The sequence below is a fragment of the Pan paniscus genome, chromosome 9 (genome assembly GCF_029289425.2).
Source record: "Pan paniscus chromosome 9, NHGRI_mPanPan1-v2.0_pri, whole genome shotgun sequence".
NCBI lineage: Eukaryota > Metazoa > Chordata > Mammalia > Primates > Hominidae > Pan > Pan paniscus.
The window spans coordinates 94,601,314-94,624,871 of record NC_073258.2 but is presented as its reverse complement, the minus strand read 5'-3'; the positions used below and the strand labels follow the sequence as shown (position 1 = coordinate 94,624,871).

Sequence of the window (23,558 nt, the reverse complement as noted above, 5' to 3'; positions counted from 1 at the left end):
AAGAAGAGCACTTTGGGCGAGGTGCAGTGCCTCATGCCTGTAATCCCAGCAAGTTGAGAGGCTGAGACAGGCAGATCACTTGAGGCCAGGAGTTCGAGAACAGCCTGGCCAACATGGCGAAACCCTGTCTCTGTAAAGAAAGAAAACTAAGAAAAAATTTAAAAAGAAAAGCATTTTGATTTTTTCCCCCATCTCTATTAGATGGTGTGAATGTACCTGGTCTCCAAGCTTTTTGAATTGTGTCTATCAGCAATACAATTTTGAACTGAAATCCCTAACATAAGAAATGTACACAAAACCACAGAAACTTAAAAGGACGAAATAAAATATATAAATAGATGTTCTAATATTCCCACACCCCTTGGAAGGTCATGTGTACCTGCTGTCCATGCACCCCATTTTGGAGGACACTAATGGAAGAGTAAAGGCAGTGTTTGTATCTGTAGTGTGAAGAGGCCCAGGACTGCTTCAGATGATCTCTACACCTGGAATCTGACCTGAAATAAGCTCTGATCTGAAATCAGATCTGAAATCTGTAATTAAGAATCTGACTTAATTTATGTTTGACTGCTGGTGGCTTTTAAGCCTTATCCCACCCCTCGTCCCCTTATGCCCTACACCTCTGGCAAGCTAAGAAAGCCTGGGTGCTCGCCAGACATGGTGGCCCATGCCTGTAATCCCAGCACTTTGGGAGGCCGAGGCAGGAAGATGACTTGAGCCCAGCCTGGGCAACATAGTGAGACACCATCTCTTTAAAAAAATAAAGCAAGCAAGCCTGGGTGTTTCCTTCTTTGATACCAGTGGGAAATTCAAACCACATGCAAGAAACATCACTCTGGCCCTACTCCCTAACCACCAAAAAACTCCAAGTCAGTCTCCTTCCCTGTTGTCAAATCCTGCTTAGGAGCTGCCCTGCTTTCCCCAGAAAGCTTCATTATGTGAGTAACAACCCTTTCATACTCTGTTGGTGTGTGTGTGGCTTCATCAGTCATTTTTGCTTTCTTTTTGAGACAGGGTCTCACTGTGTTGCCCAGGCTACAGTGCAATGGTACAATCATAGCTCACTGTAGCCTCCAACTTCTGGGCTCAAGTGATTCTCGTGCCTCAGCCTCCTGAGCAGCTGGGACAACAGGTGTGCACAATCATGCCCAGATAATTAAAAAATTATTTTTCTTTTTTTGCAGAGATGGGGGTCTCTCTATGTTGCCCAGGCTGGCCTTGAACTCCTGGCCTCAAGTGATCCTCCTGCCTTGGTCTCCCTAAGTACTAGGATTACAGGTGTGAGCCACTGAACTTGGCTATCAGTCTGGACATCTGAACCAAATTTTGAGTGTGGAATGCATCCTGTCTCAGTGCGGGATGGCCACAAAAAAATAGCATCCTCCTTTACCGTCCATCTACTCCTTTCTTTTCATAGCATTTAATACCACCTGACATATTATATATTTATTGTCTTCCCCACTAGACAGATCCCCAGCTTTAGTAAAGTGTTTGGTATAATCATCCGAGTGGCTACTTTGCTAGCAGTTAAAGGCACTAGTGCTACAGTCGTGAACAAGGCCCTTGCCCACATGAATGGTACACTCCAGAGAGAAGGGTAGGTGTTCAATACATATTTGTTAAATGAAAGACTATTAATATTATTTTGTCTGGAGGTAAGATATTACAAACATATCATAAATTAAATTTTTTATTCTTTTTTTGCATCAAAATAGTGCTTAAAATAGGAATTTATACTCACAAGACATAGCTAACATCCAAAGTAGACAATTAAAAATATTATTTGAAAATTATGTACTTAGTACTGAAGACTTCCTAAATTTGCACATTAGCTAGATTGCCATTAGCACCATTAGAGAGTTGATCTTTGGCTAATGATTATTCAGGAAAATTTCAACCATTACAATCAGTGAGTATAATTTTATATTTCAGCAACGATAGTGGTCATGTTCAGCAACAGCTTCACTTACAAATTAAAGTAAGCTCACTTCAATGTTGCACTCTGATGCTGTTTTTTTACCCCTTCTCTTGCAAATAACCAGTGAAATAAAAATTGCTTCTAACTGGCAATCGAAACAAGGGAGGAATTATGGCTAGTCAACTAGTTGCTAATGTTTGTGTTTTTTTTATTTAAGAAACATTTTAAATAATAGAGGTGGGGTCTCACCATGGTGCCCAGGCTGGTCTTAAACTCCTAGGCTCAGGCAATCCTCCCACTCGGCCTCCCAACATGCTGGGATCACAGGCTTCAGCCACCATGCCCAGACTGCTAATGTTTGTGAAAGGCAAATTGTAAACTTCTATGGTTTAACTTCACCAGAAGGGTAAAGGGCTCCCCACCTGCCACCTTGTTCTATAAAAAAGGTATACTCTGATTACTAGAATGGATTTTTAAAATTCAATTCAAAGATTCAATAACTATCAACATTTCTAAACACTGATTTTTCTTTTTCTCTTTTTCAAATGTTTTTTAATATCCTGCAGGTAATAACACTGATTTTTCTAATACTCAGAAACATCTACTTAGCAGTTGTGATACTAATTTGCAAAATGTAATAATGTTATACAAATATACTACTAAATACATAGTAGAAATAATTGCATGATTCCTGATATTTATATTCAAGGTATAAACATGACTGATTTTGCTGACACTATAGAATAAAAAAAATAAAGCTGCTATGTAAAAAATTAAAGAATCTCAATTAGATATTTTTGTTCCCAATCTCTTTCAGACAGATCTATGAAATAATATAGAATATACTATCAATATATTCTTTCATATGAAGTGAAAAAAATGGGATTTAAGTAGTGAGGTAATTTCTATTTTTTACTTTTTTAAAAAAATAGACAGGGTCTTGCTATGTTGCCCAAGCTGGTCTCAAACTCCTGGGCTCCAGTGTGCTTCCTGCCTCAGCCTCCCAAAGTGCTGGGATTATAGGCATGAGCCATTGTGCCTGGCCTGTGGGATCATTTCTATTGGTTTTATATCAGTATTAATTAATAAGTCAATCAATTAATTAACCTTAATTATTTCTTTTTCTAAATAAGTATCAGCTGATTTAATCTCGCCCAATTGAATGAGTCTCTTTTGGTTGATCAATGCGATAGAGAAACTCTGCAGGTAAGAAGTATCCAAGATATTCCACTATATCTGGAGTAGTGTCATAATGGTAGTGTCCACCTTCTCCATGACGACTAAAAAAATGAGTGTGCTCCAGTCGCAAATCAAACCCCTAAGATAACAGACAAACAATATGTTAGTACTCAAATTATTGATTAGAGTTTAAGGGGGAGGGATAACTTTTTACGTTGCAATAGTTTTTATTTTTTAAATAGGTAATACATTCACATGTTCTAAATTCAAAGGGGGCAAAACGATGTATTCAGTAAAATGTATCTTCTTCTCTCTTGCCCTCACCACTCGCTCCCCTTCCTAGCAGGTAACCAATGTACGCAGTTTCTTGTATATCCTTCCATAAATACTTACTTTTATTTTTACTCAAATGTAGTATTTTGTACACACTTTTCTGCATGTAACTTTTTTTCATGTAACAATATAGTTTTGAGATTTTTGTATATGAAATCATAAAAGAGCTTCCTCATTCTTTTATACCTGCATGGTATTCTATTGCGTATGTAACTTCTCAACTGACACTGGCATTATTTCTAATTCTTTTGCTACTACAACAATACTGTAATAATAACCTTTTAACTAGTAATTTTACACAATTATGCATATATTTAAGTATAATATCCTAGGCATGTAATCACTGGATCAAGATATGACCAGGGTAGGCGGAGTAGCTCATGCCTGTAATCCCACCACTTTGGGAGGCTGAGGCGGGTGGATCACTTGAGGTCAGGAGCTCGAGACCAGCCTGGTCAACATGGCGAAACCCTGTCTCTACCGAAAATACAAAAATTAGCCGGGTGTGGTGGTGAGTACCGGTAATCCCAGCTACTCAGGAGGGTGAGGCAGGAGAACCACATGAACCCAGGAGGCGGAGGTTGCAGTGAGCCGAGATCGCATCACTGCACTCCAGCCTGGGCAACAGAGCGAGACTCTGTCACAAAAAATAAAAAAAAGAAAAGATATGACCAATATTTTAGTAGGTATTTGCTTTGAATTGGTCTGTAATATTTTTTCTAGCGTATAGTATTATAATATAATGAACACCAAACAAGATAACAGGAGACCTGAATCCTAGTTGTGACTCTACTATTTGTTTTTTTTGAGATGGGGATTATACTGTTACCCAGGCTGGTCTCAAACTTCTGGGTTCAAGTCAGCCTCCTCAGTAGCTAAGAATACTGGAGCAAGTGACCATGCCCAGCTACACCAGCTATTTAATAAAATAATTTTGGGTGTTATTTAAAATGCTTGTGCCTTCATTTTCTCAAAGGTAAAATCTGCTCTGCCTAACTCATAGGATGGTGAAGAGCTCCCTTATCTTCCAAAATAATTCTAGAGGCTACCCTCATTCTTAAATAACAACAACACATGGCCGGGCGTGGTGGCTCATGCTTGTAATCCCAACACTTTGGGAGGCAGAGGTGGGTGGATCACCTGAGGTCAGTGGTTTGAGACCAGCCTGACCAACGTGGTGAAACCCCGTCTACTAAATATACAAAAATTAGCCAGGCATGGTGGCAGATGCCTATAATCCCAGCTACCCGGGAGGCTGAGGCAGGAGAATCGCTTGAACCCAGGAGGCGGAGGTTGCAGTAAGCTGAGATCCTGCCATTGCACTCTAGCCTGGGCAACAAGAGTGAAACTCTGTCTCAAAACAACAACAACAACAAACACAAAAGTGCCTAGTTCTTAAAGATTATCCTAAAAATCAAGCATTATCATTGTAGTATAATATAAAAAACAGACACAGACTTACTGGGTCTCTGGAGACAAAAACTGGTAGACAAACCAAAGGAGCTTTCATTTCATAAAAATGCAACCATTTATTCACTTCTTCATCAGAGTTCAAGGGGCAGGAAGAAAATTCTGCAGGCTACAACAAAAGATAATTACATAGGTAAACATACTGAATATTACTAAGAATTAAAAATTTTAAAAATATATTTTACTTATTATTATTGTTTAATTATACTTGAAGTTCTGGGTTACATGTGCAGAACATGCAGTTTTGGTTATATAGGTATACACGTACCCTGGTGGTTTGCTGCACCCATCAACCTGTCACCTACATTAGGTATTTCTCCTAATGCTATCCCTCCCCTAGTCCCCCACTCCCCGAAAGGCCCCGGTGTGTGATGTTCCCCTCCCTGTGTCCATGTGTTCCCATTGTTCAACTCCCACTTATGAGTGAGAACATGGGGTGTTTGGTTTTCTGATCTTGTGATAGTTTGCTGAGAATGATGGTTTCCACCTTCATCCATGTCCCTGAAAAGGACATAAATTCATCCTTTTTTATGGCTGCATAGTATTCCATGGTGTATATGTACCACATTTTCTTAATCCAGTCATTTGAGTTGGTTCCAAGTCTTTGCTATTGTGAATAGTGCTGCAATAAACATATGTGTGCGTGTATCTTTATCATAGAATGATTTATAATCCTTTGGGTATATGCCCAGTAATGGGATTGCCGGGTCAAATGGTATTTCCAGTTCTAGATCCTTGAGGAATCACCACACTGACTTCCACAATGGTTGAACTAATTTACACTCCCACCAACAGTGTAAAAGCATTCCTATTTTTCCACAACCTCTCCAGCATCTGTTGTTTCCTGACAGGGTCTGGCTCTGTCACCCAGGCTGGAGTGCAGTGGGATGATCACGGTGGGCCTGGAAAAAGCACCACAAGTTTCCACTCTGGTGTGTGGGATTGGCAGCTGGGCCCCCAGCCTTCAGGCCTTCCCTGGCCTGAAAGTGGGGCCTCACCGGAAACCCGCCCCCTTCTGCCCCGGAACCTGTCTGCCTCCTGCTGCCGATCACGGAATCCAGGCTGTAGGTGCCAAGGGGTGCCTGAAGGCCAGTGCGGAGCTGCTCTCAGCCGCCGCTCAGCTTCCCTTCTATGCTCGTGTCAGCGCCCCAAATCCAGAAGGGGCCGGGACTGCAGGGGGCTGGTGTGTCAGCAGTGCCCTGAGCGTGTGCACACCTGGCTGGGCTGCGACAGCGACCGGGCTCTGCCTGACTTTGCTCCTGGATCGGAGCAGGCGCCGACAGCAGGGAGAAGCCAGGCAGTGGGAGCAGGCATTTCCAAGCCTGTAAGAGCAGTGGGGGCCTTCCCAGACCCCCAAGAACGCAGGAATGCCTGGGTCCGCAGCCACGGTTTGGGCAGCTGCAGCTGTGTGGAGAAGGCAGGGCTCCTGCCTGCTCCGTGGAGTGGGAGACCCAGGTCTGCAGCCGCGGGTTTGAGCTGCTGCAGCTGCGCCTGGGCAGTTGGGGCTCTCGCCTGTTCCCACTGGGAGAGCACAGGGATGCCAGGGACCACAGCCATGGCTTGGGCGATTGCAGCGGCACCAACGGAGCTCCAGCGCCAACTAGGAAGGGGCAGGACTCCCACCTGTCTTCAGCTCCCACCCGCTCCATAGAGTGTGTAGCCTCAGCTGTGCCTCCCTGCTGCAGCCGCTCCAGAGAGCCTGCCGCTGCCATCATCACTATGTTGACCAGGCTGGTTTTGAATTCCTGGCCTCCAGCGGTCCTCCCACCTGGGCCTCCCAAAGTGCTGGGATTACAGGCATGAGTCACTCTGCAGGCCTTGAATTTATCTTGATCTTAAAAACAAACATATCCAAAATAAAGTTCTAATATACTAACAAGGACAAAGATATTATCTTACAATCTGATTTATAAAATTATCATTTAAATTTTAAAGTAATACAATCATAATAAAAAGGATTTGTTTAGAGTGTCTTCAAATGTAGAATTCCGAACACATACTTTACAATCCTAAGATCTGGCCCGGTGCAGCATCTCACGTCTGTAATCTCAGCACTTTGGGAGGCTGAGACGGGTGGATCAGCTGAGGTCAGGAGTTCGACACCAGTCTGGCCAATGTGGCAAAACCTTGTCTCTACTAAAACTACAAAATGAGCCGGTTGTGATGCTGCATGCCTATAATCCCAGCTACTCAGTAGGCTGAGGCAGGAGAATCCCTTGAATTCGGGAGATGGAGGTTGCAGTGAGCCAAGATTGTGCCACTACACTCCAGCATGGGCAACAGAGCAAGGATCCGTTTAAACAAACAAACAAAAAATCCTAAGATCTTAAGTATGTGCACACACACAAACTCCTTCATGCATGTATGCACACATGGGCTCTTACCATAATGTGAGACTTCACTTTTCCCTTCTGAATTATGAAAGTACCTCCCATTCCTATAGGCTTATTTCCATAATGTTTTTCCAGGGTCTGTCTCATACAAGTCACAAAGTTAAGTGGTCCAGTTCTTCTTTTGGCTTTCACCTCAATTACCTATAGAGGACATAAAGATGCATACCATTGACTATGCTGCAAAATAACTACTGAAATAAAACATTATATAATTTAATTCTATCAAGCAAATATTCTGTTCTTTGCTTAGAGCCCCCAGATCTGAGTTGAGATGTTGCAATCCCGTGAATTTTGATCAATCATATATATATGTATACACACACACACACACACACACACACATCAGTTACATGTAATTTACTAGTAAGTCTTAAGCATGCTTTCTTGAACTGAGAAACTGAGAAAGACAAGTTTCTCAGTGCAGAGAGTCTAGAGACTCTTAACATACGTGTCGAGGCAGTCAAAGATTGAGAATTACCTTTGGTAATTCTTTGGTTAAAGGAATTAACCTTTGGTAAGTGGGGATGAGGAGAAAATGATTACATTTTCTCACTTCCCTTAAAATTCTGTATTATCTCCACAACTTGGACGTTAAGTATTTTCACTTCTCAATCTCTTATCTCAAAGTAGCTGAAGAGGCTATCTCTACTTCCAAAACTGGAGAGTCTTCACAAAAGCTAACACTGAAATCATATTTTTGCATACTAATAGGAAGTAAATATCAAGTAAGGCATTGGTTTTCCTTACTTTCTTCTTGCTGTAAGTTTTTGCTACCACCATTTCTATCTAGAGCAATGTGTGATTCATCAGAAAGAAGCAAATAACCTATTTACTACCTGTAAGTAGGCATTATTTATTTTAGCTGTATGGTTCATGTAGATGACAAACTCACTCCCCAAATTAATATTCTATTACATTTTAGTTCTCAGAAAAAGGTCTTGCTTACTAAGTAGTCTTTTTTTTTTTTTTTTTTTAAGACAGGTCTTGCTGTCACCCAGGTAGGAGTGCAGTGGTGTGATCATAGCTCGTTGCAGCCTCAAACACCTGGGCACAAGGGATCCTCCTGCATCAGCCTCCTGAGTAGCTAGGACTATAGGCATGTACCACCACACCTGGCTAATTAAAAAAAAAAAAAATTTTTTTTTTTTTTTGAGACAGGGTCTTGCCATGTTGCCCAGGCTGGTCTGAAACTGCCAACCTTAAGTGATCCTCCAGCTTTGGCCTCTCAAAGGACTGGAATTATAGGCATGAGCCATTGTGCCAGCCATACTATTCTTTTTTTTTTTTTTTTTTGGAGACAGAGTCTTGGTTTGTTGCCCAGGCTGGAGTGCAATGGTGTAATCTTGGCTCACTGCAACCTCTGTCTCCCAGGTTCAAGCAATTCTCCTGCCTCAGCCTCCCAAGTAGCTGGGACTACAGGCATGTGCCACCTTCCCTGTCTAATTTTTGTATTTTTAGTAGAGACGAGGTTTCGCTATGTTGGCCAGACTGGTCTCAAATGCTTGACCTCAGGTGATCTACCCACCTTGGCCTCCCAAAATGCTTGGGAATACAGGCGTGAGCCACCGCGTCTGGCCTCCAGCCATATTATTCTTAACCTTAAAGATGACTTTTGCTCTCTGCCTGTCATACTCTCTGAACCTTTCATTACTGGGTTATTTAAAGAGCTTTGACTTAGGAAGCTCTAATTTTCTTTCTTTTTTTTTTTTTTTGAGACAGAGTCTCACTCAGTGGCCCAGACTGGAGGGTAGTAGCATGATCTTGGCTCACTGCAACCTCTGCCTTCCAAGTCTGAGCGATTCTCTCACCTTAGCCCCCCGAGTAGCTGGGATTACAGGCACACACCACCACACCCTGCTAATTTTTGTATTTTTTGGTACAGATGGGGTTTCACCATGTTGACCAGGCTGGTCTTGAACTCCTGACCTCAAGTTGACCTCAAGTTATCCACCCAGCTTGGCCTCCCAAAGTGGGAAACTAATTTTCTTAGCAAAACCATATTTATGGCAGTAAAAGTTCACATTTTTAGCTTTCTGAGAACATTTAGGGAATATTGTATTTTTATGGACACAATCACCTTGCCAGGTTGGCCTTCACTGGCAAAAAGATTAGCCAGTAATGCACACTGAAAATCATGACATTTCTCACTGTATTTCTCCAGTAGGCACCCTCCATCTGCAGGGTTCACATGGGCAAAGTAACTTCCATTTACAGGAGGCTTGTGTTCACTTTCTGTCTGAATAACTGGCATAAACTGAAAAGAAAGTGAGGCAATTAGTCAATCTTTGTATCTCTGCAAAGAGAATATCTTGAATAATATTACAAAACATTTAATCCTTTTAAGACATTTTAGTTTAAGTCCTAATAAGAGAACATAAAATACATAATATTTAATTTTAGACATAAAAAACTTGGAAAACATTTATAGGCCGGGCGCTGTGGCTCATGCCTGTAATCCCAGCACTTTGGGAGGCCAAGGGGGGCGGATCACGAGGTCAAGAGAAGAGATCAAGACCATCCTGGCCAACATGGTGAAACCCTGTCTCTACTAAAAATACAAAAATTAGCTGGGCGTGGTGGCACACACCGGTAGTCCCAGCTACTCAAGAGGCTGAGGCAAGAGAATTGCTTGAACCTGGGAGGTGGAGGTTGCAGTGAGCCAAGATCGCGCCACTGCACTCCAGCATGGCGACAGAGCGAGACTCCGTCTCAAAAAAAAAAAAAAAAGATATTTATTGGATTTCTTACAGTGTATCTATAACTTGCGTTAAATATCTTATTTTAAATTTTTAACCTTTTTTCCTAACTTGAACACTAGGCAAATTGTACTAATGTTTCTGCAAAGAACTTGTATGACTACTATTCATATCTGAAGAGGTTATGAGAGAATGAGCAGACTGAAGTCTTGTATTCATGAGATTCAAAGAAACAGTAATATTTTCATATGGTAATAATATATACTAGTAATAACTATTAATTTTCATAAATAACCATCATACTATTGTGATAGTTTCCTACTATTTGGTCTGGAAGAAGGAGTTGACTAGATCACTAATATTCCATTCATCTTCTAATCCAAAGCTGCCTGCATACCCAAAGCAAAGATTTATAGAGAAGCTCGGAATCCTATAAGAATACAAATATTTTATAATCCAGAACCTTCAACAGAATACCATAGAACCCTGCATTTATCTAAGGCTGAACCTATGACCTAAGAAAATCTAAAACTACAAGTTAGTACTCCATTACAGTTAGTCCAGTTGGAGTGTGTGCTATAGCAGAAATCTACGTCAAGTAGTATCAAACCTGCAGAGAGATTTACAATTCACTCAGAAAGTAGGATTTTTGGCACTAAAAGCAAAAAGACAAACCAAATGTCAAACCAATAAAGTAAAATAATTTTCTTATATATGCTGACCTCAGAATTGAACCCGAGAGTCTGAAATGGACCTGCTCCTGCTCCAAGAATAAAGGCTCCAGGCAGCTTGATTTCTTTTGCAATTTTATTCAGATCATAAACCTATAGAAGAGGAAAAAATATTATTTAAGTCACAACTTGTACAAAGTCCCTGGTTTACCTTTTATTACTGATCCATTAGCACTTCCTTGCCAATTGATCAACAGGTCTTCTAATAATAAACACAGTAATCAACCCAACTTCTACAATCTTCATGTGAATATGCAGAGTAAAAGTACTTACTTTTTTTTGGTTTACAAGAGGCAATAAGTAAGGCACACCTCCAACTTCTGCAATTCTAGTTTTCCCACAGATGCCTAAGAAAAAACCAAAAAACAAAAACACAAGCCACCTTAAAAACAGGCAAACATCTAATTTAATAATAAAATGCCAACAGTATATAACTTCTCCATTCTCATAAAGTTTTACAAATAACAGGGATTGGAAGACATAGTGGCTAGAACCCCTGTCCTATTTTAAGTACCTGTGTCTCTAATATCATCATAACCAAGGATGGCTTATAAAGTTGGTGGCATAAAGGCAATACAAGGCAAGGGCAAGGGTTAGAACTGGGGCCAAAGTTTGGATTGGGTAAGGTTTCTAGAATGTCTTTGACGCCTTATTTCTTTTAAAAAAATCTATTTTGGGGTGGTTTTCCTTTTTTTTTTTTTTGCTAAAGTTGTTTCTTGTTTTTTAATTTAAAATATTTTGCTCTGGTACAATGTAAATTCTCAGATGGTGGCTCACGCCTGCAATCCCAGCACTTTGGGAGGCTGAGGCGGGTGGATCACTTAAGATCAGGAGTTTGAGACCAGCCTAGCCAACATGACGAAATCCCGTCTCTCCTAAAAATAAAAAATTAGCTGGGTGTAGTGGTGTGCACCTGTAGTCCTAGCTACCTGGGAGGCTGAGGCAGGAGAATCGCTTGAACCTGGGAGGTGGAGGTGGCAGTGGGCCAAGATCAAATCACTGTACTCCAGCCTGAGCAACAGAGTGAGATCCTATCTTAAAAAACAAAACAAGCTGGGCATGGTGGCTCACACCTGTAATCCCATCACTTTGGGAGGCTGAGGCGGGTGGATCACCTGAAGTCAGGAGTTCGAGACCAGCCTGGCCAACATGGTGAATCTCTACTAAAAATAGAAAAATTAGCTGGGCATGGTGGCGGGAGCCTATAATCCCAGCTACCAAGGAGGCTGGGGCAGGAGGATTGCTTGAACCCGGCGGGGGCAGAGGTTGCAGTGAGCCAAGATTGTGCTACTGTATTCCAGCCTGGGCAACAGAGCAAGACTCTGTCTCAAAAAACAAAACATCACGAGGTCAGGAGATCGCGACCATCCTGGCTAACACGGTGAAACCCCATCTTTACCAAAAATACAAAAAATTAGCCGGGCGTACTACTCAGGAGGCTGGGTGTACTACTCAGGAGGCTGAGGCAGGAGAATGGTGTGAACCTGGGAGGCAGAGCTGGCAGTGAGCCGAGATCGCGCCACTGCACTCCAGCCTGGGTGACAGAGCGAGACTCCGTCTCAAAAAAAAAAAAAAAAAAAAACCCAGAGAGATCTAGGTGAGATGTACAAATTTCAAAGTTATATTCAGGTAGTAATTAAAACCATAAGAGTGGATTTAAAAAATACCCAGATAGATTACTAGAAATAAGAAGAGGCTAAGGAAAGAATTCTGGAAAAGATCAATATTTAAGAGACTATTAGAAAGAAAAAGGAACCAGGAAAATGTGGAAGAAAAGAGGAAGGAAAGGCACGAAGGAAGAACAGGTGAAACAAAGATAGAGAAGATAGAACCTAGGGGAGAATGTCAGGCAGCAATGGCCAAGCAGTATGAAATACGTGGAGAGGTTAAATAGTACTAGTAAACATTTTAAGGTCACTGGTGATCTTAGCAAGACCAGTTCATGTAGAAAATGTCTAACACGCCACTGCATCCAGCTAATTTTTGTACATTTGGTAGAGACTGGGTTTCACCATGTTGGCCAGTTTGGTCTTAAACTCCTATGTTTATGAAAGATCATACATACACATATTAGATGCATATCTGGCTTCTAGTATTGCAATTTAAAGACTCACAAATTACTGACCAGAAAACACTTCTTCCAAGCATAACTCTGCATGACAAAATTAAGACTAACCATTTTGGCTGGGCATGATGGCTCACACCTGTAATCCCAGCACTTTGGGAGGCCGAGGCGGGCACATCACTTGAGACTGGCAGTTCGAGATCAGCCTGGCCAACATGATGAAACCCCGTCTCTACTAAAAATACAAAAATTAGCCAGGTGTCGTGGTGCACACCTGTAATCCTACCTACTTGGGAGGGTGAGGTATGAGAATCGCCTGAACCCGGGAGGCAGAGATTGCAGTGAGCCAAGATTGTGCCACTGTACTCCACACTCCAGTCTGGGCGACAGAGCGAGATTCCATCTCACACACACACACACACACACAAAAAAAACAAACAAAAAAAGATTAACCATTTTTCCTTCTTTCTTGTACTCTTCTGTTTCCTGACCTTTATTTAATTTTAGTTAATTACTTAATTAGCAGGGGAAATACATTACACTCATATTTTTAAAAAAATCAAGGCTGGGCGTGGTGGCTCACGCCTGTAATCTCAGCACTTTGGAAGGCCGAGGTGGGCGGATCACGAGGTCAGGAGATCGAGACCATCCTGGCTAACACGGTGAAACCCCATCTCTACTAAAAATACAAAAAATTAGCCAGGCGTGGTGGCACATGCCTGTAGTCTCAGCTACTCAGGAGGCTGAGGCTGGAGAATCGCTTGAACCTGGGAGGCAGAGGTTGCAGTGAGCTGAGATTGCGCCACTTAACTCCAGCCTGGTGACAGAGTGAGACTCTGTCTCAAAAAAAAAAAAAAAAAAAAAAAACTATAAAAAAGTATTATGCTAAATGCTTTGAAGAAGCTAAAAGAAATTGCCACATGGTACACAAGCCTTCTAGAATTTACAGCTCTACTTAAAATCAAAGATTGTTTAAGCTGTAAAGGCCCCCAAAAAACATTCAATTCAAATCCCCCCATGCTAATGTTATCTCAAAGTCAGGTTTGTTCTAAGACAGAACTAGAGTCCAGAATTTCTATGGCAAACTCCTTTTTAGCAAAGATGTTAATTACATAATAAAAAGAACACTTTGAGTGTTTATCCTCAAATTCCTCATCATAATAGGGTATAACGGGAGGGGGTTAGACTTTGGAAACAGACTTGCATTTGAATCCTGGTTATGATTTACACTGAGCTTATCTAGCCTCTCTCGTTTTCAGTTTTCTCATCTATAAACAAGGGCTACTACTTACCTTGTGGTGTTATTGTAAAAACTGAAACATCAACTAACTATCTATCATACTGACAAATTATTTTATTCTTCTAATACTAATTTCCCTTCCTTCTCACTTCAAACAGTGGATGCTCACTTGGCAAATTTGTTGAAGGATTAGTTTTAACAGATCATTCAAATACAAGGCTTTTAGGATCCCTTCTGGTCTTGAATAAATAAAATCATAAAAATTAAAATCAGTTTCCATAACAATCTGAGCAATTAAAAGCAAAACTCTCGTGTAATACAAAGAATTCTAACCTATTGGATATCTATTCTACAATCTGTGAAGGTTACATAAGTGAATAAAACACAATCCTTTTCCACAAGAGTATGAAATGAAATTTAACCAATATCAGAAGAGTGAGCACAGAAATTTGGCACAATTTAGCCTAAATGTTGTGACAATATCCTTTATTTGTAGATAATTTAAGATGTCCTTAAAAATAATTCTAGTTTCAAAAAAAGATTATGACTAAAAAACAAAAGCTAATTGCAAAAATTGCTTACCTTTTACAGGAAAGGTAAAGGGTTCCTTAGTCAAATCAGGGCAATCAACTACAGAGACCTGGACATCAGCAAAGTTATCTTTTAACCCCTTCTGCATAACTAATAACGACAAGGAATAAGATTATTTAACATTAGGTAAAAACTTGGCTACCACGTATCAAAAGTGGTATGTGGCTCTCAACACACTCCCAATCTCAACTTGTATAATAAAAAAGAAGGGGGAAATGGTCTTATTAATGAATATAATTAGACATTAGACATAATCACAAGGTACAACATAGACTAAGATATATAAATACTTCCTCTACAGTGATTTTCAACTGTTGAAGATAAACAGCCTGCACTTGTGTGAGGGTGAGGATTACCTTCTTTTTTGAGAGAAGATTCCAAAAACCAACTGAAATGCAAACATTTAAGCTTTTCAAAAAGTAAGCAATCACATGTAACAACTTCAGTGAAGGTAACAGACAATATGTTGAACAAAGCAGCCAGACACAAAACACTACATACAATATTACTTCACCTTATGCATCTCAGAAACAGGCAATGGATCAAGGCTGACTGGGAAGGTGTGCAAAGGAGCCTTCTGGGATGTTGGAAATATTTTACATTTTGATGTGGATAGTAGTTACATAGGTGTAACTATTGTTAACATTCATCAAGCTGTACACTCAAGATTAGCATACTTTACTGTAGATAGTTATACCTCAATAACAATGTAAGAAAGCATAGGTGTCTCAAAGTTATTAATGTAAGACCAATGTATTTCCCTCTCTCTTTTTTTCTTTTATATGTAGAGACCAGGTCTTGCTATATTGCCCAGGCTGGTCTCGAACTCCTGGACTCATGTGATCTTCCTGCCTTGGGTCCCCCAAAGTGCTGGGATTACAATGAGCCATCACACCTAGCCTCAACGGTTTTTTTTTTTTTTTTTTTTGAGACAGAGTCTCACTCTGATAGCCTTACCTACCCTGTCGCCCAGACTGGAGTGCAGTGGTATGCAGCATGATCTTGGCTCACTCAGCCTTGATCTCCAGGCTCAAGTAATCCTCCCACCTCAAACTCCCCAGTAGCTGGGACTACAGGTGGATGCCACCATGATTGGCTAATTTTTGTATTTTCTGTAAAAATGGGGTTTTGGCTTGTTGCCCAGGTGGCTCTCAAACTCCTGGGCTTAAGAGATCTGCTCACCTTGGCCTCCCAAAATGCTGGAATTATAGGCATGAGCCACTGCATCAGCCTATGTACTTTTAAGGATCAAAAGTTCTTACAAAATGTCTTTTTTTTTTTTTTTTTGAGATGGAGTCTCACCCTGTCACCCAGGCTGGAGTAAAATGGTGCAATCTCGGCTTACTGCAACCTCTGCTTCCCAGGTTCACGCCATTCTCCTGCCTCAGCCTCCCGAGTAGCTGGGGTTACAGGCGCCCGCCACCACACCCAGCTATTTTTTCTATTTTTAGTAGAGACAGGGTTTCACCATCTTGGCCAGGCTGCTCTTGAACTCCTGACCTCGTGATCTGCCCACCTCAGCCTCCCAAAGTGCCGGGATTACAGGCATGAGCCACCGCACCTTGCCAATTTCTTTCTTTCTTTTTTTTTTTTTTGAGACTGAGTCTCGTGTTGTTGCCCAGGTCGAAGTACAGTGGCGCGATCTTGGCTCAATGTAACTTCTGCCTCCCAGGTTCAAGTGATTCTTGTAGCTCAGACTCCCGAATAGCGGGAATTACTGGCACACACCACCACACTCAGCTAATTTTTGTATTTTTAGTAGAGATGGGGTTTTGCCATGTTGGCCAGGCTGGTCTTGAACTCCTGACCTCAAGTGATCTGTCCACCTTGGCCTCCTAAAGTATTGAGATTACAGGCATGAGCCACTGTGCCAGGCCATAAAATTTCTACTTTTTCTGAATATATCCTGCACATATAGAAGGAAAATAGAAACAAACACAAAAGTGAAAACAGGTTCTAGAAAAGCAATCAAAGAAAAAATCTGGCCAAGCATGGTGGCTCATGCCTGTAATCCCAACACTTTGGGTGGCCGAGGCAGGAGCATCGAGTGAGGCCAGGAGTTCAAGAGCATCCTGGGCAACAGAGCAAGATCCTATGTCTACAAAAAGAAAAAAGAAAAAGAAAAAATTCCTAACTGCCCTGTCATATTAGGGAAGACAGACTGATGAAAAAGAAATACAGGCCAAACAATATAGATTGTTTACTAGCTACCATTCAATTAGGGAAAAAAAAAAAAAAGATTATAAGAGGAAAGTTACAACAAAGCAAAAATGAGTCTATTTCTTAACTTCAATCTTATCAGGATGACAAATGAACTACCAGAACATCACATTTTGAGAAACAAGCGAAGGTTCTATAGTTACCATTAGAACAGAACCTAGAGGTTGTTAAATAAAGGTTAGTATTCTGACAGACTTTACAGTTTTGGATAACAACTATTCCTGGCTTCATTTTTGTACTCGTTTTTGTTTTCCTTTTTTTGACTATCTTCCCTCCTAATTTATCTTGGGAAACTGCCTTAAATCAAAGCAAGTTCACTGGCAGTCTGCCATTATCAGTGGTGGGGGGGAATTATATTGGGAATATGATTAACATACAACAGTAGAGTATACATTTAAAGAATAATGTAAGTGAAAAAAGTTAAAGCAAAATTTTGCGACTCTTTGGGCATCACACATGCTTAAGTCTTGGATTACTAATCATTTACATCTTGTAAAGTTGGTATCATCAATAATCTATAAGTGAAAGAAAAAAGAATTTATAAATTATAATTTTAGTTTTTTTAGACAGACAGAATTTGGACTTTCTCAATAAAAATGGGACAGAACAGATACTGAAATGGAAAATGAATTCTGTACCAAAAGTATTATTTTGATAAGTAAGATATAGATATACATAAGTAGTAAGATATAGATAGATCTTAGAATCTCTTTAAAAGAATTTTCTCTTGGGATAATTTTTAAAAATCCAAAGTTAATATTGTTTTTACCTCCAGCAAGCTCTTCAAGACTTGGTACATGAAAAGAAAACTCAGCACAAGCCATTTTCTTTCTTCTTTAGGTGTGAGGTTGGACAAATAGAGCTACTCTTGGTTAATTATCACAAGAGTCCACAGCGCACCAAGTATGAACAGTTTCTGTTCTGGAAATGAACATTTAGCATTCAAACATATAAACAGAACAAAAGGGCATTTAGGATTCTATCTTCATAAACAGGCAAACACAGCTTCCAGCATTTAATATTCCAAGTGAGAAATAGACAAGTGGCCTTTTAATACTTACACTTTATTTTATTGTAATTTAAAATTTAAAACTAATTTTTTAATAGAAACAAGGTGTTACTATGTTGCCCAGGCTGGTCTTGAATTCCTGCCCTCAAGCCATCCTCTGCCTCCCAAAATGCTGGGATTACAAGTGTGAGCCACTGCTCTCAGCCGATTCATTTTTTTAAAAAATATCATATAGCTGGAGTGAACATCCAATTTTCTAATGGTTGGTCTAAGGAATATAGGTCTTGAAGCAAAAGGTACTTATTAGGGGTTTATGGATAAGTGTTCAAATGGTTGTAGATAACAGTACATATAGGATTTGTATAGTACATATAGGATCTCAAGTATTTCTGTAATAGATATGTGTGTTTTTTATTCTATATTTCACATTTAGGCCAAAAATTAAATGAGTTCCTTAGACTATCACTTTTTCAAAATAAAATTTAAATTACGAATAGAAATGGAAACTTTTATGGAATGATTAGCCTTTGAAATTCAAATTTTTATTTTCATTTACAAATAAACATACTTTCTTGGTAAATAGATTTAATGTTCAATTCTGATAATCTATCCAATTATAATTTGATATTTAAATATATGCTTTTCTATCATTGCAACTAAAAAATAAAATATATGCCAAGTATACTTTGTAACAAATAAGTGCACATACACAGAGATTAGTATCTTACCTTAAGTGTTCAGTGATGAAGTATGCAACCAGAGGGAGATAAAATGAAGACAGGGAAAAATGTAAGTAATATGAGGTAGACAGGTATCCTACTCCAAGCCAATCACAACAGGGAACACAGACAAGACTCTTAAGGGTGTTTCTAGGAGTACTGCAGGAGTTCTCATTAAAACTGTTAATAGAATACTTCATTAATCTGAGTGGCCTCTGCCCTTAACATGCCTATTTAGCAAGTAGAACGGTGATCTTCAGCCATTTGAAATATTCTTCCAAATTTTTTTTTCTAATTTTCCAAAGATTCACAGGTTGCTTAGAAACTGGGTTTCTAGTTCTGGTACTTTCCAACAACATATCCTCTATAATCATTCTATTGCAAATATTTAGGATGTTACATTTACTTTAGTACTTTATCAAATACCAGCTTTTATTGTTCTTGATTTAATACATGTAATCTAATCTCCCAAATATATATAACTGTTTATTAACGGTCCCAAATTTTTGAGACGGAGTCTCGCTCTGTCACCCAGGCTGGAGTGCAATGGCACGATCTCGGCTCACTGCAACCTCCGCCTCCCAGGTTCAAGAAATTCTCCTGTCTCATCCTCCCCAGTAGCTGGGATTACAGGCATGTGCCATCATGCCCGGCTAATTTTTTGTATTTTAGTAGAGATGGGGTTTCACCATGTTGCCCAGGTTGGTCTCAAACTCCTGAGCTCAAGCAATCCACTTGCCTCGGCCTCCCAAAGTGCTAGGATTACAGGCGTGAGCCACTGCACCCGGCCCCCAAATCTTATATAATCATACTTAAATTATTTTAAACATAGTTTTGTGTGGGGAAAAGAGAGCTCAGACTGTTACTGTGTCTGTGTGGAAAAGGAAGACAAAAGAAACTCCATTTTGATCTGCACAAAGAAAAATTGTTTTGCTTTGAGATGCTGTTAATCTGTAACTTTAGCCCCAACCCTGTGCTTACAGAAACATGTGCTGTATTGAATCAAGGTTTAAGGGATTTAGGGCTGTGCAGGATGTGCCTTGTTAACAATATGTTTGCAGACTGTATGCTTGGTAAAAGTCATCGCCATTCTCCATTCTCTATTAACCAGGGACACAATGCACTGCGGAAAGCTGCAGGGACCTCTGCCCAAGAAAGTGTGGGTATTGTCCAAGATTTCCCCCCACTGAGACAGCCTGAGATATGGCCTCGTGGGAAGGGAAAGATCTAACCGTCCCCCAGCCTGACACCCATAAAGGGTCTGTGCTGAGAGGGATTAGTAAAAGAGGAAGGCCTCTGTTTCCCGCATATCCCTGGGAACAGAATGTCTCCGTGTAAAGCCGACTATTCGTTCTATTCTGAGATAGGAGAAAACCACCCTGTGGCTGGAGGGGAGATATGCTGGCAGCAATACTGCTCTGCTACTCTTTGCTACACTGAGCTGTTTGGGTAAAGAGAAACATAAATCTAGCCTACACACACATCTGGGCACAGTACCTTCCCTTGAACTTATTTATGACGCAGATTTCTTTACTCACATGTTTTCCTGCTGACCTTCTCCCCACCATCACCCTGTTCTCCCACCGCACTTCCCTTGCCGAGATAGTGAAAAGTAATCAATAAATACTGAGGGAACTCAGATACCAGTGCCGGTGCAGGTCCTCGCATACTGAGTGTGCCCGTCCTCTGGGCCCACTGTTCTTTCTCTATACTTTGTGTCTTATTTATTTTTTCAGTCTCTCTTCCCACTTGACGAGAAATACCCACAGGTGTGGAGGGGCAGGCCCCCTTCAGTTTTGGGTTGAATAATTTATAATTGTTCAGGAATGAGACAGTTTAACTTTTTCTTTTAAATAATTTCAGATTGACAAATATTACATACAAATAATTCCTATATATTCTTCACCCAGATTTCCCAAATGTTAACATTTTATCACATTCTTTATCAAGCAAACATTGGGTACTAACTTATTTATGAACATGTCAAAATCTGCACAATGAATAGTATATTCATTTATAACGATAAAAACACTTTAGATATTTTTGCTGCAGTAGGAATAAGAACACAAGTTAAAATCCAAATGTAATCTTAATTTTATTCCCTTTATTATCTCTTTAGTAAAAAGTTAGGTCAGTTGTTTCCGTTTATTTATGTCCCTACCAAAGTAGAAACAAAGTCCAATCTTGGGAGGATGTAGCTTGAATAACTGGTTTAGAAATGTACTTATTAGGGGTACTTATTAGGGATTAGTGGATAAGTGCTTAAATGGTTGTGGATAACAGTGCATATAGGACTCTCAAGTATTTCTATAACAGACACTTGTGCGTTCTACTCTATATTTGACATTTAGACAAAAAAATCAAATGAGTTCCTTAGACTATCACTTTTTCATAATAAAATTTAAATTATGAAGGCCCGTCCAATCCTAAAATGATGTGAACTTCAGGCAGGCTGATGGCACAGCAGGCAGTGTGGTAGCATGTGTATGTCAGTGTTTATGTGTGTCTTGGAGGTGGGGAGAGGGTTACAGTTGGAGCTGAGAAAGGAGTTAGGTTCTCACATAAACTCCAGGAATACAGCCTTGGGCCAGATGGAGGCAAACAGTATTTTCCTGCCTAATTGGTGGGAGTCGATGGCCCAGAAATAGGGTCTAGAAGGGAAACGGAGCTGCAGAGGTTAACACCTGGAGGGGTAGACCAACTATCGCAACTAAACTGGTTACCATTTGAGTGCACACTATATACCAGACACCGTTAGACACTGTGCAGACGTTCTCTCAAAACTTTTCACAACCATGACAGGTTGTAAGACAGGTTGTGGGTCTTCAGGGGTCGCGGGCATCCCCTAGACACAGCCGCAGGGCCTGCATGGAGTTCACTCCTGCCGGCGACCAAAAGCGCTCGCTCCGGCTCCAGCATCTGCTCACCCCCACGCACCCTCCCATAAAGGGTGGAGCGCAGCAGGCCTGGGTGACTGGAGTTCGTGGCTTCCAGCACTCCAGTTCCCGCCTCATTCACTCGCGCGCCCCCTCCCGCGAGGAGTTGACAGCCGTGGGCTAAGTAAGTGAGGCACCGCAGCCTCAAGACCCACGAAGGGGTCAGAGGAATATCCTGCTTCAACTGCACTCCAGCCTGGGTGGCAGAGCAAGACCCTGTCTCTATAAAACAAACAGAGAAATACCAAATGTGGCCGGGCGCGGTGATTCACGCCTGTACTCCCAGCACTTTGGGAGGCCGAGGCAGACGGATCACTTGAGGTCAGGAGTTCGAGACCTGCCTGGCCAACATGGTGAAACCTGGTCTCTACTAAAAGTACAAAAATTAGCCGGTTGTGGTGGCGGGCGCGTGTAGTCCCAGCTACTTGGGAAGCTGAGGTGGGTGGATCTCTTGAGCCCGGGAGGTGGGGGTTGCAGTGAGCTGAGATCGGGCCACACTGCACTCCAGCCTGGGCGACAGAGCGAGACTCTGTTTCCAAAAAAAAAAAAGAAAAAAGAAAAAATACAAAATGAAATGTGAAATTTCAATGATTCTGCATTAGGAGTTAAATGTTCCTTCCCTTTAATAGCACTTTTCCCCTTCTTTTTGAACAAGGGACGCTGCATTTTCATTTTGCATTGAGCCTCACAAATTACACAGCTAGGCTTGCTGCTGAATACGGCAGTGAGGGACATGCCATACCAGTCCTGGAGCTTAGTCATTGCCCAGACCCTGTGGATCAAATGCAGTGGGCTGCCTAAAGGATCGGACTTTTTATCCCCGGAATTGTCCAAACTATGGAGCAAAGCAGGTAAAGAGACCAGATTACTTTTAAGGCCCGTTCAATCCTAAAATGTGAACTATAAAATAAGACTAGACAGCTTTACTGATTTTTGTGGTTTATCATATGAAAACAGAATTTTGAAAGCGGAAAAATCAAACCAGTTCATTCCTTTTTAAAATTACTTTGGGAGGCCGGGCGCGGTGGCTCACGCCTGTAATCCCAGCACTTTGAGAGGCCGAGGCGGGAGGATCACCTGAGGTCGGGAGTTCGAGACCAGCCTGACCAACATGGAGAAACCCCCGCCTCTACTAAAAATGCAAAAATTAGCTGGGCATGGTGGCGCACGCCTGTAATCTCAGCTACTGGGGAGACTGAGGCAGGAGAATCGCTTGAACCCGGGAAGCAGATGTTGCGGTGAGCCAAGATCGCACCGTTGCACTCCAGCCTGGGCAACAAGAGCGAAACTCGGTCTCAAAAAAAAAAAAAAAAATTACTTTGGGAGAAAAAAACCCCACCAAAACTAAACTAGTTTACACTGTTTAATCTTAACTCAGGAACCGGTCAAGGAACTAATGGTGTGGGGCAGGGGGGATGTAGGAGGAAACTTAGGAAAAACAAATCCTCCACAGGTCTCACTTGTGACATGTTAGCCAACTCCTGGGAGGCAGAAAGGGTGAGCTTACGAAACAGGTGCAAAAGTGGGGAGGAGACCTGGGCGTGCTATGGAATAACACTGGCGTCCAGCACAAAGGTTACACACTTCGAGTCATGGTCAAAGGATGAGCCTTCTCCAATATTTTAACACACAAGGGTTTCTGAAGGCAGAAATAGACAAAGGATGACAAAACACTCAGGCACACATCCCACCCGTCACCCTCGCCACACACCCGGGACCAGGTTTAGAAAGCCAGGCTACAGCTCAGCAAACGCGAGACCACCGGAAACGAACCGGGCTGAGAGGCTGTTTCCTCACAGTTCTCATCCACTCACAAGTGACCGCACGTTTTGTTTTTGTTATTTGCCGAAATGTTCTTGGCTATTCCACTCACCTAAACGGTCACGGTAGCAAAACACCAGAGTCCGGATCTTCGCCTAGGCCAACCCCGCCTCCTCAGAATACGCGAGCTAGAGCTCCGCCCACGTTAGTCAGTCCTCCCTGCGAGGCGAGAAAAATGGCGCCCCCACGTCGCGTCTCCTCCCACCGCTCGCCTTCTTCCCGGAAGCTAAGTTGTAT

General features: G+C 41.4%; 1 protein-coding gene across 6 annotated transcripts; it reads right to left on the bottom strand.

Moving 5' to 3' along the window:
- Positions 1–1,674: 1,674 nt before the first annotated feature.
- C9H11orf54 (chromosome 9 C11orf54 homolog) lies at positions 1,675–23,520 on the bottom strand. Of its 6 annotated transcripts, none has more exons than XM_003813784.5 (9): positions 23,374–23,518; positions 17,606–17,757; positions 14,608–14,706; positions 10,994–11,067; positions 10,712–10,813; positions 9,371–9,547; positions 7,285–7,434; positions 4,893–5,009; positions 1,675–3,236 (listed from the first exon to the last, which is right to left on the bottom strand). In XM_003813784.5, the coding sequence occupies exons 2-9, from the start codon at positions 17,658–17,660 to the stop codon at positions 3,063–3,065; spliced, it is 948 nt and encodes a 315-aa protein (XP_003813832.1). In that variant the 5' UTR covers positions 17,661–17,757; positions 23,374–23,518; the 3' UTR covers positions 1,675–3,062. The 6 variants fall into 6 exon arrangements, with proteins under 6 accessions (XP_003813832.1, XP_008964654.1, XP_008964657.1 ...); XM_008966406.5 differs by lacking the exon at positions 23,374–23,518 and adding an exon at positions 18,574–18,594; XM_008966409.5 differs by lacking the exon at positions 9,371–9,547 and having other exon boundaries at positions 23,374–23,520.
- Between the last annotated feature and the right edge of the window lie 38 nt (positions 23,521–23,558).